Genomic DNA, 18,039 nt, shown 5'->3' with positions numbered 1-18,039 from the left:
TTTCCAGCCCTTCTGATGTGGCACTGGGGAGATCAGCCACCCCCTGCTTGCCTCATTTTTGGATGACACCTTCAGGAGTTGAGAAATCCTGCTGGTCAGCCTTGGGGGTTGGATCTGGCACTCCCATCTCTGCTTTAGTTGATTCACTCTGGCTCAGGCTCTTCAGCCTGCTCGTGCCAGTCTGCCAGCTGGAGCTTGGAGCTGAGGTGTGCTCTGCAGCTCTAGCAGGGAGTGCTTGCAGGGCAGCTGAGTGCTGTGATGCTGGGGGACTAAGCTTGGGTCCTTGGCTCACAGCGTGGGGAGAAAAACCATCATAGAATCTTTGAGGTTGGAAGAGACTTTAAAGACCCTTGAGTCCCACTGTGAACCCAGCACTGCCAGGCCACCAGTACACCATGTCCCTCAGCACCACGTCTCCACAGCTTTGAAACCCCTCCAGGGATTCCTGGGCAGCCTGGCCTAGGACTTAAACCACTGTTTCAGTGAAGAAATCTTTCCTAGTATCCAGCCCAAACCTCTGGTGCAGCCTTGAGGCTGTTTCCTCTCATCCTGCTTATTACCTTGGGACATCCTACTTGTGGCCAGTCAGTGATGGGCTGGAGGTAACCTCTGACTGACATTCCAGCTCCTGTCACTCAGGCAAGGAGTAAGGTTGCACTGCCATTGATTTACCCTGAAGGGAGGTTGTAGCCAGGAGGGGATTGGTCTCTTCTCCCAGGCAACCAGCACCAGAACAAGAGGACACAGCCTCAAGCTGTGCCAGGGGAGGTTTAGGCTGGATGTTAGGTAGAAGTTCTTCATAGAAAGAGAGATTGGCCATTGGAATGTGCTGCCCAGGGAGTCACCATCCCTGGAGGTGTTTAGGAAGAGACTGGATGGGGTGCTTGGTGCCATGGTTTAGTTGATTAGATGGTGTTGGGTGAGAGGTTGGACTTGATGATCTCAAAGGTCTCTTCCAACCTGGTCCATTCCATTCCACTCCACTGTGAGGGTGCTGGAGCCCTGGAGCAGGCTGCCCCTAAAGCCACATCTGCAGTAATGGGTCCAGTCCTTCTGGCCTCCCCAGGTCAAGAGAGACAGGGAATTACTGGAGAGAGTCCAGCAGAGGCTGCAAAGCTGCTGAGGGACCTGAAGTGTCTGTGAAGGGGAAAGGCTGAGTGCCCTGGGGCTGTTGAGCCTGGAGAAGAGCAACCCCAGAGGGGAGCTGAGCAATGCTCAGCAAGAGCTAAAGGAGCTGTGGGGGACAAGAGGCTGGGGCCAGACTGCCCAGGGAGTCCCCATCCCTGGAGGTGTTTAGGAAGAGCCTGGCTGAGGCACTTGGTGCCATGGTTGAGTTGCTCAGATGGTGCTGGGGGATAGGTTGGACTGGATGATCTCAAAGGTCTCTTCCAGCCTGATTAGTTCTGTTCTCTTCTGCTCTGTCCTACCTAAGTGAAGAGTTCAGAAGTCCATCTGCTGCCTTCTATTTCCTTTAACTTGCTGGACAAATGGGCTGATTATTTGAAGTGAAATGCCACATAAAGCATTTGGATTATGACAGAGCAGCTAATGTTTGTTTTCAGAGAGCTGTTTCCATCAGAAAAGGTTATTGTTTAAAAAGAAGGGGTTGGGGGGGGGAGGAAAAAGAGCTATATGAAAGTATTTGTTGGTCTTGGCTTTTACAGATAACAGTTTTTATTGTGCCTTAGTTTGAGCATTCCTTGTCTTGCTGGCTCTTTGAAGTTCCTCTGTGCCATGTGCTGTTTCCAGATAAAACCATCTCTGGAGGTGTGCTCTGGGCTGCTGGGTGCAGCCCTCCTGCAAGAGTTCAGCTGTAGCAAGGGGGTAGGAGTCCAGCACTGCACAGCCACTCATTGACAGAATGGTCACAGCGTGGTGAGGGTTGGAAGGGACCTCTGGAGATCATTCAGTCCAACCCCCTCTGCTCAGGCAGGGCACCCACAGCAGCTTGGCCAGGAACACAATGGCCAGGAGGGGTTGGAAGCTCTTTAGAGGAGGCTCCACAACCTCTCTGAGCTACCTGCTCCAGGGCTCCTGCACCTTCACAGTAAAGAAGTTTCTCCTCCTGTTCAGATGGAACCTGCTGGCTTCCAGTTTGTGCTCATTGATCCTTGTCCTGTCCCTGGGCACCACTGACAAGGATCTGGCCCCAGCCTCTTGCCCCCCACAGCTCCTTTAGCTCCTGCTGAGCATTGCTCAGCTCCCCTCTGGGGCTGCTCTTCCCCAGGCTCTCAGCCCCAGGGCTCTCAGCCTTTGCTCCTCACAGAGCTGCTCCAGGCCCCTCAGCATCTGTCTCTCTTGAACTGGGGAGCCCAGAAAGATTGGTCTTGCTGATGGAGGTTGTGGAGCCTCCTCCTCTGGAGACTCCTGGTGCAAGCAGGAGTTTGGCTGTGTCCCCAGCCCCCCTGGATTTGTTCTCTCTCTCTCTCTCTCTCCCAGGTGCTGGCCATGTCGAGCCGATCCTGGCTCAGTTACTCCTACCAGTCCCGCTTCCACCTGACCCCCCTCTCTTATGAGACCCTGGAGTTTGCATCTGGCTTTGCTTCTGAGCAGTGCCCAGAAGGCATTGTAGCCATCTCCACAAACACACTGAGGTAAGGACCCCTGGGGCAAGGTGAATTCTCCTGGGCCAGGGTGGCAGGGAGAGGGGTGGGGACTTCTCGGTGGACATTCGAAGGGGAAGAGGTAAAGTGATTTAAACCTGAAGAGTTCAGGGTTGGGAGGTGTGAGGCTATTTGATGGCAGATAATGATTTGATGGAAACACTTGGGATGGAGAAGGGAAGGCTTCAGGGGAGACCTTTGATCAGCTTTTCAGCACCTGAAAGGGCTCCAGGAGAGCTGGGAAGGGACTTTGGACAAGGGCTGGGAGTGCCAGGAGCAGGGAGAATGGCTTGGAGCTGGGGGAGTGGAGACTGAAGCTGGAGATGAGGAAGCCTGGAGAAGAGGAGGCTCAGGCTGGAGGAGGCTGATGGAAAGGGCTGAGGCTGGGTGTTGGGAAGCACTTCCTGATGGAAAGGGCTGAGGCTGGGTGTTGGGAAGCACTTCCCGATGGAAAGGGCTGAGGCTGGGTGTTGGGAAGCACTTCCTCACGGAAAGGGCTGAGGCTGGGTATTGGGAAGCAATTCCTGATGGAAAGGGCTGAGGCTGGGTGTTGGGAAGCACTTCCCCACGGAAAGGGCTGAGGCTGGGTGTTGGGAAGCACTTCCTGATGGAAAGGGCTGAGGCTGGGTGTTGGGAAGCACTTCCTGATGGAAAGGGCTGAGGCTGGGTGTTGGGAAGCACTTCCTGATGGAAAGGGCTGAGGCTGGGTGTTGGGAAGCACTTCCTGATGGAAAGGGCTGAGGCTGGGTGTTGGGAAGCACTTCCCGATGGAAAGGGCTGAGGCTGGGTGTTGGGAAGCACTTCCTGATGGAAAGGGCTGAGGCTGGGTGTTGGGAAGCACTTGCTCATGGAAAGGGCTGAGGCTGGGTGTTGGGAAGCACTTCCTGATGGAAAGGGCTGAGGCTGGGTGTTGGGAAGCACTTCCTCACGGAAAGGGCTGAGGCTGGGTATTGGGAAGCAATTCCTGATGGAAAGGGCTGAGGCTGGGTGTTGGGAAGCACTTCCCCACGGAAAGGGCTGAGGCTGGGTGTTGGGAAGCACTTCCTGATGGAAAGGGCTGAGGCTGGGTGTTGGGAAGCACTTCCTGATGGAAAGGGCTGAGGCTGGGTGTTGGGAAGCACTTCCTGATGGAAAGGGCTGAGGCTGGGTGTTGGGAAGCACTTGCTCACGGAAAGGGCTGAGGCTGGGTGTTGGGAAGCACTTCCTCACGGAAAGGGCTGAGGCTGGGTGTTGGGAAGCAATTCCCCACGGAGAGGGCTGAGGCTGGGTGTTGGGAAGCACTTCCTCACGGAAAGGGCTGAGGCTGGGTGTTGGGAAGCACTTCCCCACGGAAAGGGCTGAGGCTGGGTGTTGGGAAGCACTTCCCCATGGAAAGGGCTGAGGCTGGGTGTTGGGAAGCACTTCCCCATGGAAAGGGCTGAGGCTGGGTGTTGGGAAGCACTTCCCCATGGAAAGGGCTGAGGCTGGGTGTTGGGAAGCACTTCCTGATGGAAAGGGCTGAGGCTGGGTGTTGGGAAGCAATTCCCCACGGAAAGGGCTGAGGCTGGGTGTTGGGAAGCACTTCCCCACGGAGAGGGCTGAGGCTGGGTGTTGGGAAGCACTTCCTGATGGAAAGGGCTGAGGCTGGGTGTTGGGAAGCACTTCCCCACGGAGAGGGCTGAGGCTGGGTGTTGGGAAGCACTTCCTGATGGAAAGGGCTGAGGCTGGGTGTTGGGAAGCACTTGCTCATGGAAAGGGCTGAGGCTGGGTGTTGGGAAGCACTTGCTCATGGAAAGGGCTGAGGCTGGGTGTTGGGAAGCACTTCCCCATGGAAAGGGCTGAGGCTGGGTGTTGGGAAGCACTTGCTCATGGAAGGGGCTGAGTGGGCACTGGGATGGAGTGCCCAGGGAGGTGGTGGAGTTGCCCTCCCTGGAGGTCTTTAGGAGAAGCTTGGATGTGGCAGCTGGAGCAGGGTTGAGCTGATGTGCTGCTGTTAGGTCAGGCTGGGCCTCAATGATCTCAGAAGTCTTTTCCAGCCTCAGTGATTCTGTGAAGAAATTGTTGGCAGTGAGGGTGGGGAGAGCCTGGCACAGGCTGCCCAGGGAGGCTGTGGCTGCCCCCTGCCTAGAGGTGTTCCAGGCCAGGCTGGATGAGGCCTTGAGCCACCTGGGCTGGTGGGGGGAGATGTCCCTGCCCGTGGCAGGGGGGATTTGGAACTGGGTGACCTCTGAGGTCACTTCCAACCTAAAGCATGCTGTGAAGTTTTTTTTTTAGAACTCCAGTGGGATGCAGGGATGGTTCTGCTGTGGGAAAACAAAGCAGGGAGCAGCCCTTCTGATTTTTTGGAAGTGCTCATCCAGCTGCAAAGGATCCTGCAGCTCTCTGCTCCTCGGCGAGGGAAGCTTCTGATAAACACAAACCTGCTGCGGGGTTAGCATCTGGGGCTTGGTGGTCTGAGCTGGCCACGTGATTTAGAGGAACCAGAGGCATGAAAGGGGGGGGCAGCTGTTGCCTTTTCCCAGTGCAAAGCTTAGGGAGCAAAAGGCAGCAGTGGTGAAGAATAGGGGCACCCAAATTCAGCAGCTCTGCTTTATGCGCTGGAACAGGCGCCCGTTTCAGGGCAGCCCTCGCTGCGACGCTCCAGCATTCAGGGCTTTCTGAAGGAGGCATTCTTTCTGGGAGAGCCTTGTGGCTTGTAGTCCCCAGATGCCAGAAGAGCTGGTATTTCAGCTGGCAAGTCACAGGAAGAAAGACTTGGCATGGCCTCCTTCATGCTCTTCTTTCAACCCGAGTGCCTGTGAGGAGCTTTTGATTTCGTGTCCCGGTCTGCGTCGCCTTCAGAGCCGTGTGGTGCGGTCCCCAGACGCTGCTGGTGGCTCTCAGAAAGGTGCTGCTTGTATCACAGTCTCAGTAAGGTTGGAAGAGACCTCAAAGATCATCCAGTCCAACCTGGCACCACAGACCTCAGGACTAGACCACGGCACCAAGTGCCACATCCAGTCCCCTCTTGAACACCTCCAGGGACGGTGACTCCACCACCTCCCTGGGCAGCACATCCCAAGGGCCAACAACTCTCTCTGGGAAGAACTTTCTCCTCACCTCCAGCCTAAACTTCCCCTGGCACAGCTTGAGACTGTGTCCTCTTGTTCTGGTGCTGGCTGCCTGGGAGAAGAGCCCAACCCCCACCTGGCTCCAACCTCCCTGCAGGGAGTTGGAGAGAGCAACAAGGTCTCCCCTGAGCCTCCTCTTCTGCAGGCTAAGCAACCCCAGCTCCCTCAGCCTCTCCTCACAGGGCTGTGCTCAAGGCCTCTCCCCAGCCTTGTTGCCCTTCTCTGGACACCTTCAAGTCTCTCAGTGTCCTTCCTAACCTGAGGGGCCCAGAACTGGACACAGGACTCAAGGTGTGGCCTAACCAATGCAGAGTACAGGGGCACAATGAGCTCCCTGCTCCTGCTGGCCACACTGCAGGCCAGGATGCCACTGGCCCTCTTGGGCCCCCTGGCCACACTGCTGGCTCATGTTCAGCCAGCTGTCAATCAGCACCCCCAGATCCCTCTCTGTTTGGCTGCTCTCAGCCACTCTGCCCCCAGCCTGCAGCTCTGCCTGGGGTTGCTGTGGCCAAAGTGCAGCCCCTGGCACTTGGACTTGTTGAATGCCAGCCCAGGTCCCACACACAAAGCTCAGCTCCAGTTTCTCTTTAGAGGGCTGCTCTTGCACCTTGCTCACCACGGTTGCCCCTTCTTGTCCCGCAGGATTTTGGCTCTGGAGAAGCTGGGGGCAGTCTTCAACCAGGTTGCCTTCCCCTTGCAGTACACACCCCGAAAGTTTGTCATTCACCCAGAGAGCAACAACCTGATCATCATTGAGACAGACCACAATGCCTACACTGAGGCCACCAAGGCCCAGAGGAAGCAGCAGATGGCTGAGGTAATGGGGGTGGGGGCACAGCTGTGCTGTGCTCTCCTGTGCTCTCCCTTCCCCAGGGGAGACTTGAAACTGGAGATCCTCCCCTCTGACTTCTCCCCATCTGCCATCACCTGTGTGAAGGCAGGAGCTGAAGGGAGGGAAGGCCCCAGGGAGACCTCATAGCTGCCTTCCAGTCCCTGAAGGGGCCCTCCAAGAAAGCTGGGGAGGGGAGGGACTGCTCACAGGACAAGGGGCAGTGGCTTTGAGCTGGAAGAGGGGAGATTAAGACTGGGGATGAGGAAGAAATCCTTTAGAGTGAGGGTAGGGAGACACTGGAAGAGGTTGCCTAGGGAAGTCATGCATCCCCACTCCCTGGAGGTGTACCAAGGCCAGGCTGGGTGAGGCCTGGAGCAGCCTGGGCTGGTGGGAGAAGTCCCTGCCTGTGGCAAGGGGGTTGAAACCAAATGATCTCTGAGGTTCCTCTAAGCCAAACCATTCTGGGATGCCTCAAACCCCAGATTTCAGCAGAATATGCTCCTTGCTTTGCATGTTGTTCTGGCAGGTTGAAGAACCATGTGTTGAAGGATAGTTCTGCTTGGTGTGACATCATTTTCTCTGACTCTCAGGACATTTGGATTCCAGTGGGTTGTTTTCTTCTCACTGTTGTTTCCAGAGTTGGTGGTTTGGAGGCAGAGCTCCCCAGAAAACTGCCCCTTTGGACAGGGCAGAGCTGATGCTGCTCTGAGCTGTGGATTCTCCCTTCAGGGTGGGTGGAAGCTTTGGGGTTGGGCAGCTTTGCCTTGGAATACCTGGGCCCAGGGGAAAGAGGCAGGCAGCATCCTACCCAAGAGTATTGCCTGGGAAGGAAATCCACTGAGCTGCTCTTTTCTCTTGGCCTTTAATGTGCCTTAGGAAATGGTGGAGGCTGCAGGTGAAGATGAGAGGGAGCTGGCTGCTGAGATGGCTGCAGCCTTCCTGAATGAGAACCTCCCAGAGTCCATCTTCGGTGCTCCCAAGGCAGGGAATGGCCAATGGGCTTCTGTCATCAGGGTGATGAACCCCATCCAGGGAAACACCTTGGATCTGGTCCAGCTAGAGCAGAATGAGGCTGCCTTCAGGTAAGAAGCAGTGCCAGATGCAGCAAGAATCTCTGCTTGTGGGGAGTCTTTCTGTGTGGTTTGGGGTTCGGTTTCCCTGCCCCCCTGCTTCTTTTGCTTAGCTGTTGCTGAGTTGCAATCCAGATGCAGCCTGTTGTCAGGAGCCTGGCTTTGAAATGCCAGCAGCAAGTACCACAGAGCTTTTGGTCTTGCTTTTCCTTCCCTTTCTCCACCCTGATCTCTCTGCATGTGACACCAAGAGCTGGGCCTCCAGATGTGTTTGCTGGCCCCCCCCAGGGCTTAAAGACCCAACAGAGGGCTGGGAGCAGGACAATGTGCTGCTCTCTCTCACTTCCCTTCCCATCCAGACCAACTTGAGTGTAGATTACAGGGAAAGGAAGTGCTGGAGGGCCTGGAGGGGAAAACCAACACAATAACCATGAAGAGCAGCAAGTGCCTCAGCAGGTAGAGTTTAGGTCATGCCAGTCCAAAAGGCTGTTGTGTCCAGGATTCCCCACCTGGCTGAGCCAGGCAGAGGGCAGGAAATAACACTGCCAGGTGAGGAAAGGGAAGGTGGATGTGTTCAAATGGCAGCAGCCTGGGAAACAGCTGCTGCTGCTGCTCCTTCTTGTGAGGAAAGGCAGAGAACTGACTGTTCAGCCTTGAGAAAGAAGGCCCAGGGCAGACTTCACCACGTTCTGGTGTGTAAGGGGTGGCTACAGGGAAGAGTGGGGACAAGTTCCTGCTTGGGGAGGGAAGCTTTTCCCAAGGACAATCAACCCTTGCAATGATCTCCCCACGGAAATGGTGAAGCCCTCAGCGCTGGACACTCGCAGGCTTCAACTGGATAGGGGCTGAAACATCTTGTCTGGACCCTGTTTTCCCTAAGCAAGGTTGGACCAGATGATCCTTGAGGTCCCTTCCAAGCTAGGACTCTGTGACTCCAGTGAAGCTTTGCCCATTGCTGAGCAGTGAAAGCAAAGCTTGGGGCTGGAGCGCACCGGGGGGGAAGAGAGGACCTCCGGCAGGGAAACCTCAGTGCTGGGAGGTCAGGCTCCCCAGGCTGTACCTGGGTTAGGAGCAGGCTGTGCTCTGGAGGGGCCCCTCTCAGGAGTGCTGTGTGTGTGTTTGGGTGCTCACACTGGGCTGTCTTCTCCTCCCCAGCGTGGCCGTGTGCCGCTTCTCCAACACCGGGGACGAGTGGTACGTGCTGGTGGGGGTGGCCAAGGACCTGATCCTCAACCCTCGCTCCGTTGCTGGGGGGTTTGTCTACACCTACAAGCTGGTGAATAGTGGGGAGAAGCTGGAGTTCCTGCACAAGGTGAGGGGGGGGTGTGACTGGAACCAGCTGCAAGGGAGGGGTTTGGGGCAGCTGTTAACTTCACCCTGAAAGCTGGAGCAGAACATCGCAGGATTCGTCCAGTCGGAGAACTTGTGGGGGTTGGAGGAGACCTCTAAGATCAAGTCCAACCACCAGCCCAACCCCACCATGGCCACTGAACCATGGCCCCAAGTGCCATGGCCACAGGCTTCTTGACTCCCCAACATCCCTGGGCAGCCTCTGCCAATCCCTGACCATTCTGGCAGCAAAGCAATTTTTTACCTCCTCTCCAAACTAAGCCTCCCCTGGCACAATTCCAGGCCATCTCCTCTCCTCCTGAGACCAGGGGAGAAGAGACCAACCCCAAGCTCATTGCAGCCTCTTTTCAGGGAGTTTCAGAGGGCTAAGAGGTCTCCCTTCAGCCTCTTTCAGACTAAACAAGGCTGATGCTAGAGGCTGGAAGCAGCCCCAGAGGAAATCAGCTGCCGCCTCCACAATCACTTGGGACATCTTTTGATTGGAGAGCTGAGGATTGAGCACAGATCTTCCTTTGCCTCAGCTCTGGGCAAAGGGGAAAGGAGCAGTGGTTTTGTGCCCCTTGTAGGGAGGGGAGAAGATCAGCTCTGTTTTCTTCATGGAAGATGAGCTCAGAGAGCTGCTCTGAGCATTTGTTTACAAGGAATTCATCCTTGGGTCACTTGAGCCCTGGTGCTGAGGCACTCAGTCCTTGGCTGGCCACCTGAAGCTGGTGTGAGCTGTCATCTTGCTGTTTTGGCTGCCTGGGGGAATGGTCAGTTGCCTGATGACCAACTTGTTTGACAGGTCTCTAGGGTTTAGGGATTTCAGCAGAACTCCCTTAAATCAGAGTTCTCCTTCCCACGTGCTTCCAAGATGGGAGCAGATGAGCATCTGGAAAGGAATGTTGTGGCTTACTCACTTCCTACAGTCCTGATGTGCAGGAAGGTTGGTTCTGTGCTGGAGCAGGACCTTTTCTGGTGCCATCAAACACCCACTTGGAAACTGACAGAGCTGAGGCTGTGAAATACCTTCTCCTAGCCAACCCAAGCAAGCTGGGAATGCTGCAGCTGGAAGCTTTCTTGCCTCTTGCCATGCTCTGCTGTGCCTGATCCTTCAGCTGGATGAGTGGTGGGAGACCTTTCAGCCCTAAGTGAATTGTGTTCAGCTGGGCCACTGCTCCACTGGCAGTTTCAGAGCATCTCTGGCAGATGGATGAATGAGATTCATGCTTTTGGGTTAGAAAATAGACAGCCTGGATGGGTTTAGGCAGAACATTAACATCTTTCTGTTGGGGATAAAGCTAAACTAAGAACCAAGTCAGCCAGATCCTTGCCTGCCTTTGCTGCCTGCCCAGTGAGGGGGTTCTCAGAGCAGCCCTACCCTTCAGTTAAGGGGCACTCACCTTGTGGCCCTCCTGCAGAAACATGTGTGGTCAGCTTTTGAAGTTGAAAGCCTTGGCACTGGCCAGTGAGCTTTGTAGACTCATTTGGGTTGGAAGAGGCCTGTAAGATCATCAGCTATAACCTGCCAAGGCACCGCTGAACCGTGGCCCTCAGCACCACGTCTCCAGGGCTTATCGGTGCCTCCAGGGATGGGCACTCCACCACTGCCCTGGGACAGCCTGGGCCAGGCCTTCACAACCCTTTAGGGGAACAAACTGTTCCTCATGCCCAACTTAACCCTCCCCTGGCAGTAACCTGAGGCCATTTCCTCTTCATTCTATCCTCTGCTACTAGGGAGAAGCAGACCAGCCCCGACCTGGCTCCAACCTCCTGTCAGGGCGTTAAGAGAGAGCCAAAAGGTCTTCAGCTGCCCCAATCCATTCTGAAGCTTGGTGGAAGGTTAACTCTGTTGGTGAGAGTCTCACAGTCTTCCTTTTCCCTCTGTAGACCCCTGTGGAGGAGGTTCCTGCAGCCATTGCTCCCTTCCAAGGCAGAGTCTTGATTGGAGTTGGGAAGCTCCTGCGTGTGTACGACCTGGGCAAGAAGAAACTGCTCCGCAAGTGTGAGAATAAGGTACTGGCTTCTCTCTCTGTCCAGAGCTGCTCAGCTGGACTGAGTGATGCTTGACAGCAACAGTGAAACAAAGGCTTAGCTGCTTCTCCCCTGTGCAGCTGGCCCCATGCAGGAGCTTCACAAGCCCTGTACGGGTCAGGCCTCTGATCTTCTGCAGCAGGTGTCAGAGGGTTTAGCCAAGCGTGAGACAGCAGCTGCTGGCACTGTTCCCTTGGGTGAGATGATCAGCAGGCTGGGGCCAGAGGGTGGAAGGTGCCTTTGAACACCCCTCCAGATCCTCAAGAGTTGTGAAAAGGGGATTTTTCTCCTGGCAGCAGATGGTCCTTGCAGGGCATCCCTGGTACTTTAGGGGGAGAAACTGCGGAGTGTGGCTTTCTAGCTCCGCTGCCTGCTCCTCCTCCCTCCCAGGCAGGCTGCAGAACCTGTGCCAGTTGCTCCCTGCTGCACAAAGGAGCTCCAGCAAGTGCACAGGCAGGCTGGGAATTTCCAGTGGAATTGGGGTTGGTTTGTGGTAGTTTTGGTTTTGTTTCCTGAGTATGACTCACATGAACAGCTGAAGCCCTCCTTGGGTCTTTTATGACCACAAGTAGTGAGGGGACACAGAAGCAGCTCCTGCTTGCAGGACTGTCCTTGGCAGCTCACTTCATAGACTCTACAGCAGTGCATCTTGCCTGGATGTTTAATGTCATGCTCAGCAGGCTGGGGGTGGCTACAGGATCCCAGCATGGGGGTTGGAAAGGACCCCTGGACATCACCCAGTCCAAGCCCCCTGCTAAAGCAGTGTCACCCACAGCAGCTTGCCCAGGGTCACAGTGGCCAGGAGGGGTTGGAAGCTCTCCAGAGAAGGAGACTTCACAACCTTTCTGGGCAGCCTGCTCCAGGCCTCCAGCACCCTCACACCAAACAACTTTCTCCTCCTGGTCAACTGGAACCTCCTGGGTGCCCTCTGCCCCTTGTCTTGTCCCTGGGCACCACTGAGCAGAGCCTGGCCCCAGCCTCTTGCCCCCCACAGCTCCTTGAGATCCTGCTGAGCATTGCTCAGATGCCCTCTGGGGCTGCTCTTCTCCAGGCTCAACAGCCCCATGGCTTCCAGCCTTTACTCCTCACAGAGCTGCTCAAGGCCCCACAGCAGCTTTGAAGCCTCTGCTGGACTCTCCCCAGTAATTCCCTGTCTCTCTTATCCTGGGGAGGTCAGAAGGACTGGACCCATTACAGCAGATGTGGCCTTAGCAGGGCAGAGTAGAGGGAGAGGAGACCCTCCCTTGACCTGCAGGCTCCCCTGGAGACCACTGGCCTTCATGGCCACAAGGGCCCATAGCTGGTTTGTGGGGAACTCGTCCCCCAGCACTCCCAGGTCCTTCTCCATGGAGCTGCCTTCCAGCAGCTCAACCCCTCACCTGTACTGCTGCAGGGGCTTATTCCTCCCTCCCCCCAGCATCTTTGCAGCCTCTGCTGGATTCTCTCCAGCAGCTCCCTGTTTCTTGAGCTGGGGAGCCTAGAACTGGACCCAGTGCTCCATATAATGGCCTCAGTGGGGCATAGCAGAGGGGGAGGAGATCCTCCCTCTGATGTGTGGTGGATGATAGGTTGGAAGGCCCTGCACTGATGATGTGTTTAGACTGGGCCTGCAGCCCACCAGAAAGGAGAGGCAGCTTCGCGGGGGGGGAAGATCGGCGTCGGACCAGGCCGGAGCTGACTCCTCAGGAGCGCTCAGGGCTGTTTTTTTTTCCCCACCCCTCCCTCTTCCTCTCTCTGGGCAGCACATTGCCAACTACATCTGTGGGATCCAAACCATTGGGCACAGGGTGATCGTTTCAGACGTGCAGGAGAGCTTCATCTGGGTGCGCTACAAGAGGAACGAGAACCAGCTGATCATCTTCGCCGACGACACCTACCCGCGCTGGGTCACCACCGCCACCCTCCTCGACTACGACACCGTGGCTGGGGCAGACAAGTTTGGCAACATCTGTGTGGTGAGTCTGCCTCCCAGCCACCACTGAGTGGGGTTTCTTGATCTGGGCTTTGTGGCCTCTTCCAAGCGTCCCTGAAATCCGCGAGGCATCGGCTCGGGATCCCCCGCAAGCCCGTGGGACCCGATGGGATCCAGCCCAGGGTGCTGAGAGAGCTGGCAGATGGGATGGGATAAAAATTGAATGGAATGGGAATGGGAATAGGAATGGGAATGGAATAGGAAATGGACTAGGAATGGGAATTGGAATGGGAATTGCAATAGGAATGCGAATTGGAATGGGAATGGGAATGGGGAATGGAATGGGAAATGGAATAGGAAATGGAATGGGAATGGAATTGGAATGGAATAGGAATGGAATAGGAAATGGAATGGGAATGGAATGGGAATGGGAATGGAATTGGAATGGAATAGGAATGGGAATGGAATGGAATAGGAATGGAATGGGAAGAGGAAATGGAATGGGAATGGAATAGGAAATGGACTAGGAATGGGAATTGGAATGGGAATTGGAATAGGAATGGAATGGGAAATGGAATGGGAATGGGAATGGAATTGGAATGGGAATGGAATAGGAATGGGAATGGAATGGAATAGGAATGGGAATGGAATGGGAATGGGAATGGAATTGGAATGGAATAGGAATGGGAATGGAATAGGAATGGAATGGGAAGAGGAAATGGAATGGGAATGGAATAGGAAATGGACTAGGAATGGGAATTGGAATGGGAATTGGAATAGGAATGGGAATTGGAATGGGAATTGGAATAGGAATGGGAATGGAATGGGAAATGGAATGGGAAATGGAATGGGAATGGAATTGGAATGGGAATGGAATAGGAATGGGAATGGAATAGGAATGGGAATGGAATGGAATGGAATAGGAATGGAATAGGAATGGGAATGGAATGGGACTAGGAAATGGAATGGGAATGGGAATAGGAATGGGAATGGAATAGGAATGGGAATGAATGGGAATGGGAATGAATGGGAATAGGAAGTGGAATGGGAAATGGAATGGGAATGGGAATAGGAAATGGAATGGGAATAGGAAATGGAATGGGAATGGGAATTGGAATGGGAATGGAATTGGAATGGGAATAGGAATTGGAATAGGAATGGGAATGGAATGGAATAGGAATGAAATGGGAAATGGAATGGGAATGGAATAGGAAATGGAATGGAATGGAATAGGAATGGAGTAGGAATAGGAATGGGAATGGGAACAGGATAGACCAGGTTGGAAAAGACCTTTGAGCTCATCCAGCCCAACCTATCACCCAGCACCATCTGATCAACTCAACCATGGCACCAAGCACCCCATCCAGTCTCCTCCTAAACACCTCCAGGGATGGGGACTCCACCACCTCCCTGGGCAGCACATCCCAATGGCCAACAACTCTCTCTATGAAGAATTTCTTCCTGACATTCAGTCTAAACCTCCCCTGGCACAGCTTGAGACTGTGTCCTCTTGTTCTGGTGCTGCTTGCCTGGGAGAAGAGACCAACCCCCACCTGGCTCCAACCTCCCTGCAGGGAGTTGCAGAGAGCAATGAGGTCTCCCCTGAGCCTCCTGTTCTGCAGGCTAAGCAACCCCAGCTCCCTCAGCCTCTCCTCACAGGGCTGTGCTCAAGGCCTCTCCCCAGCCTTGTTGCCCTTCTCTGGACACCTTCAAGTCTCTCAATGTCCTTCCTAACCTGAGGGGCCCAGAGCTGGACACAGGACTCCAGGTGTGGCCTGAGCAGTGCTGAGCACAGGGCACAATGACCTCCCTGCTCCTGCTGGCCACACTCTTCCTGCTCCAGGCCAGGATGCCTTTGGCCTTCTTGGCCCCCTGGGCACACTGCTAGCTCATGTTCAGCCAGCTGTCAATCAGCACCCCCAGATCCCTCTCTGTTTGGCAGTTCTCAGCCACTCTGCCCCCAGCCTGCAGCTCTGCCTGGGGTTGCTGTGGCCAATGTGCAGAACCTGGCACTTGGATGTGTAAGGGGAGACCTTCTTGCTCTCTCCAACTCCCTGAAGGGAGGTTGTAGCCAGGGGGGTTGGTCTCATCTCCCAGGCAAGCATCACCAGAACAAGAGGACACAGTCCCAAGCTATGCCAGGGGAGGTTTAGGCTGGGGGTGAGGAAGAAGTTCTTCCCAGCAAGAGAGATTGGCCCTTGGGATGTGCTGCCCAGGGAGGTGGTGGAGTCACCATCCCTGGAGGTGTTCAAGAAGGGATTGGAAGTGGCCCTTGAGCCATGGTTTAGCAGTCAGGAGGTGTTGGGTGCCAGGTTGGACCTGATGATCCTTGAGGTCTTTTCCAACCTTATTGGTTCTGTGATTTGCCTACAAAGAAGGAGGCTCTGGAGACAAGGCCCTGTACCAGTCACTTGTTTTTCCTAAGGGGGTGAGTGGTTGTCCTCAAGGGGCAGGGAGGGGAGAGGGCTGGCTGCTGTCTGTCAGCTTTGTGCTAATTCCATCTTTTGTGCCTTGCTGTGAAGAAAGCCTTGGGCTGGAGCTTGTGGCTGTGCAGAGGGCTGCCCCCTCCCCGCCACAGAGCCTGGGCTCGGGGTTACCGCGCTCCAGTTTCCCTTCCCCGGCGTCGAGCTCTTTCTCTCCTCCTTCCTCTCCAAATTGGCTGTGTCAGTGCTGACACTTCCCTGCTTGGCTGGGTGTCAGCAGAGGAGGAGGAAAGAAGAGCTGGCTCCTTCTGCCAGGCCTTTGATCTCTCTCTCTGAAGCGTGCTGTGGGGTGCTGTGGAGCGCGGAGTTCAGCCAGCGCTGGACACCGACCCACGCAAATCAGCCCTCCTGGCCTTGCCTTGCCTTGCCTGCCCCCCCATCAGCCCTCCTTGCCTTGCCTGTTCCCCCATCAGCCCTCCTGGCCTTGCCTGTCCCCCCCCCATCAGCCCTCCTGGCCTTGCCTGTCCCCCCCCCATCAGCCCTCCTTGCCTTGCCTGCCCCCCCATCAGCCCTCCTTGCCTTGCCTGCCCCCCACCCATCAGCCCTCCTTGCCTTGCCTGCCCCCCCAACATTAGCCCTCCTTGCCTTACCTGCCCCCCCCATCAGCCCTCCTTGCCTTGCCTGCCCCCCCCATCAGCCCTCCTTGCCTTGCCTGCCCCCCCATCAGCCCTCCTTGCCTTGCCTGTCCCCCCCCCATCAGCCCTCCTTTGCCTTGCCTGTCCCCCCCCCATCAGCCCCTCCTTGCCTTGCCTGTCCCCCCCCCATCAGCCCTCCTTGCCTTGCCTGCCCCCCCCATCAGCCCTCCTTGCCTTTCCTGCCCCCCCATCAGCCCTCCTTGCCTTGCCTGCCCCCCCCAACATTAGCCCTCCTTGCCTTACCTGCCCCCCCCATCAGCCCTCCTTGCCTTGCCTGCCCCCCCATCAGCCCTCCTTGCCTTGCCTGCCCCCCCATCAGCCCTCCTTGCCTTGCCTGCCCCCCCATCAGCCCTCCTTGCCTTGCCTGCCCCCCCATCAGCCCTCCTTGCCTTGCCTGCCCCCCCATCAGCCCTCCTTGCCTTGCCTGCCCCCCCATCAGCCCTCCTTGCCTTGCCTGCCCCCCCATCAGCCCCTCCTTGCCGCCCCCCAGCCCTCCTTGCCTTACCTGCCCCCCAATCAGCCCTCCTTGCCTTGCCTGCCCCCCCATCAGCCCTCCTTGCCTTGCCTGCCCCCCCATCAGCCCTCCTTGCCTTGCCTGCCCCCCATCAGCCCTCCTTGCCTTGCCTGCCCCCCCCATCAGCCCTCCTTGCCTGCCTGCCCCCCCCATCAGCCCTCCTTGCCTTGCCTGCCCCCCCATCAGCCCTCCTTGCCTTGCCTGCCCCCCCATCAGCCCTCCTTGCCTTGCCTGCCCCCCCATCAGCCCTCCTTGCCTTGCCTGTCCCCCCCCAACAGCCCTCCTTGCCTTGCCTGCCCCCCCAACATTAGCCTTCCATGCCTTGCCTGCCCCCCCATCAGCCCTCCTTGCCTTGCCTGCCCCCCCATCAGCCCTCCTTGCCTTACCTGCCCCCCCATCAGCCCTCCTTGCCTTACCTGCCCCCCATCAGCCCTCCTTGCCTTGCCTGCCCCCCCAACATTAGCCCTCCTTGCCTTGCCTGCCCCCCCATCAGCCCTCCTGCCTTACCTGCCCCCCATCAGCCCTCCTTGCTTGCCTGCCCCCCCATCAGCCCTCCTTGCCTTACCTGCCCCCCCCCAACATTAGCCCTCCTTGCCTTGCCTGCCCCCCATCAGCCCTCCTTGCCTTGCCTGCCCCCCCATTAGCCCTCCTTGCCTTACCTGCCCCCCCCTCAGCCCTCCTTGCCTTGCCTGCCCCCCCATCAGCCCTCCTTGCCTTGCCTGCCCCCCCATCAGCCCTCCTTGCCTTGCCTGCCCCCCACACATCAAACTCTTTCCTTACTGGCAACCACCTTTGAACCACTTTGACCATACCTCCCAGGGTGATCTGTGAGTGCCAAGCCAGGCAAGAGCCTGCTCAGGAGGTCCTGCCCATGGTGCTGAGTCCTGGGCCATCAATCTTGAGAATCCCTTTGAATGCTAAAGGCTTCACTGGAGGAGCAAATGGATGGTTTTGCTCTAAGTATCTTGTGAAATCCACCAAAGTGGCCTTTCAGAGACCACAGGCATTCCCCAGAGGTAATGTGCTGCTTCTCTGCCCCTCACTGAGCATGTCCTCTTCCTCCAATGCAGGTGAGATTGCCTCCCAACACCAACGATGAGGTTGATGAGGATCCCACAGGCAACAAAGCACTCTGGGACAGGGGCCTGCTTAATGGAGCATCACAGAAGGTAATGCTTCATGGCAGACACGTGGGTTAGTGAGATGTGGTTGAGGCCCTCTCCTTGGGAGGCATTGAAGGTCAAATTGAATGTGGCCCTGTGCAGCCTGATCTGGTTGGAGATGTCCCCTGCTGCCTGCAGGGGGTTGGGCAAGGCTTGAGGCTTCCTTCAACCAACCCCAATGCATTCTGTGGTTGCTGTGCTGCTGGTCTGTGAAGTCCTCTGCAGTGGTGGCCAGATGGGTGTGCAGGAGCAGAGCTGCCAACACACATGGTGTGGGTGATTCTTTTTCACGGTCCCAGGAGCCAATTCTGAGTCTGCAAGGGCAGCTGAGGCCCATTTGGTGCTGCCTGATTGCAGCAGCAGGCTTGTTTGCTT

The 18,039-nt window shown here is 56.3% G+C and overlaps 1 protein-coding gene across 1 annotated transcript in view; it reads left to right on the top strand.

Moving 5' to 3' along the window:
• SF3B3 (splicing factor 3b subunit 3) overlaps positions 1-18,039 on the top strand; it is a 58,296-nt gene that overhangs the window by 33,791 nt on the left and 6,466 nt on the right. Inside the window, exons 17-23 of the mRNA XM_054170281.1 lie at positions 2,440-2,594; positions 6,335-6,509; positions 7,401-7,606; positions 8,750-8,906; positions 10,814-10,939; positions 12,700-12,912; positions 17,572-17,670. Coding sequence (XP_054026256.1) covers positions 2,440-2,594; positions 6,335-6,509; positions 7,401-7,606; positions 8,750-8,906; positions 10,814-10,939; positions 12,700-12,912; positions 17,572-17,670 — 1,131 coding nt within the window. The remainder of the gene's footprint in view (positions 1-2,439; positions 2,595-6,334; positions 6,510-7,400; positions 7,607-8,749; positions 8,907-10,813; positions 10,940-12,699; positions 12,913-17,571; positions 17,671-18,039) is intronic.

The sequence above is a fragment of the Dryobates pubescens genome, chromosome 19, assembly GCF_014839835.1.
Source record: "Dryobates pubescens isolate bDryPub1 chromosome 19, bDryPub1.pri, whole genome shotgun sequence".
Taxonomy (NCBI): Eukaryota; Metazoa; Chordata; class Aves; order Piciformes; family Picidae; genus Dryobates; species Dryobates pubescens.
Note: the sequence above shows the minus strand (reverse complement) of the source record. Positions and strands in the feature narration are given on the sequence as shown.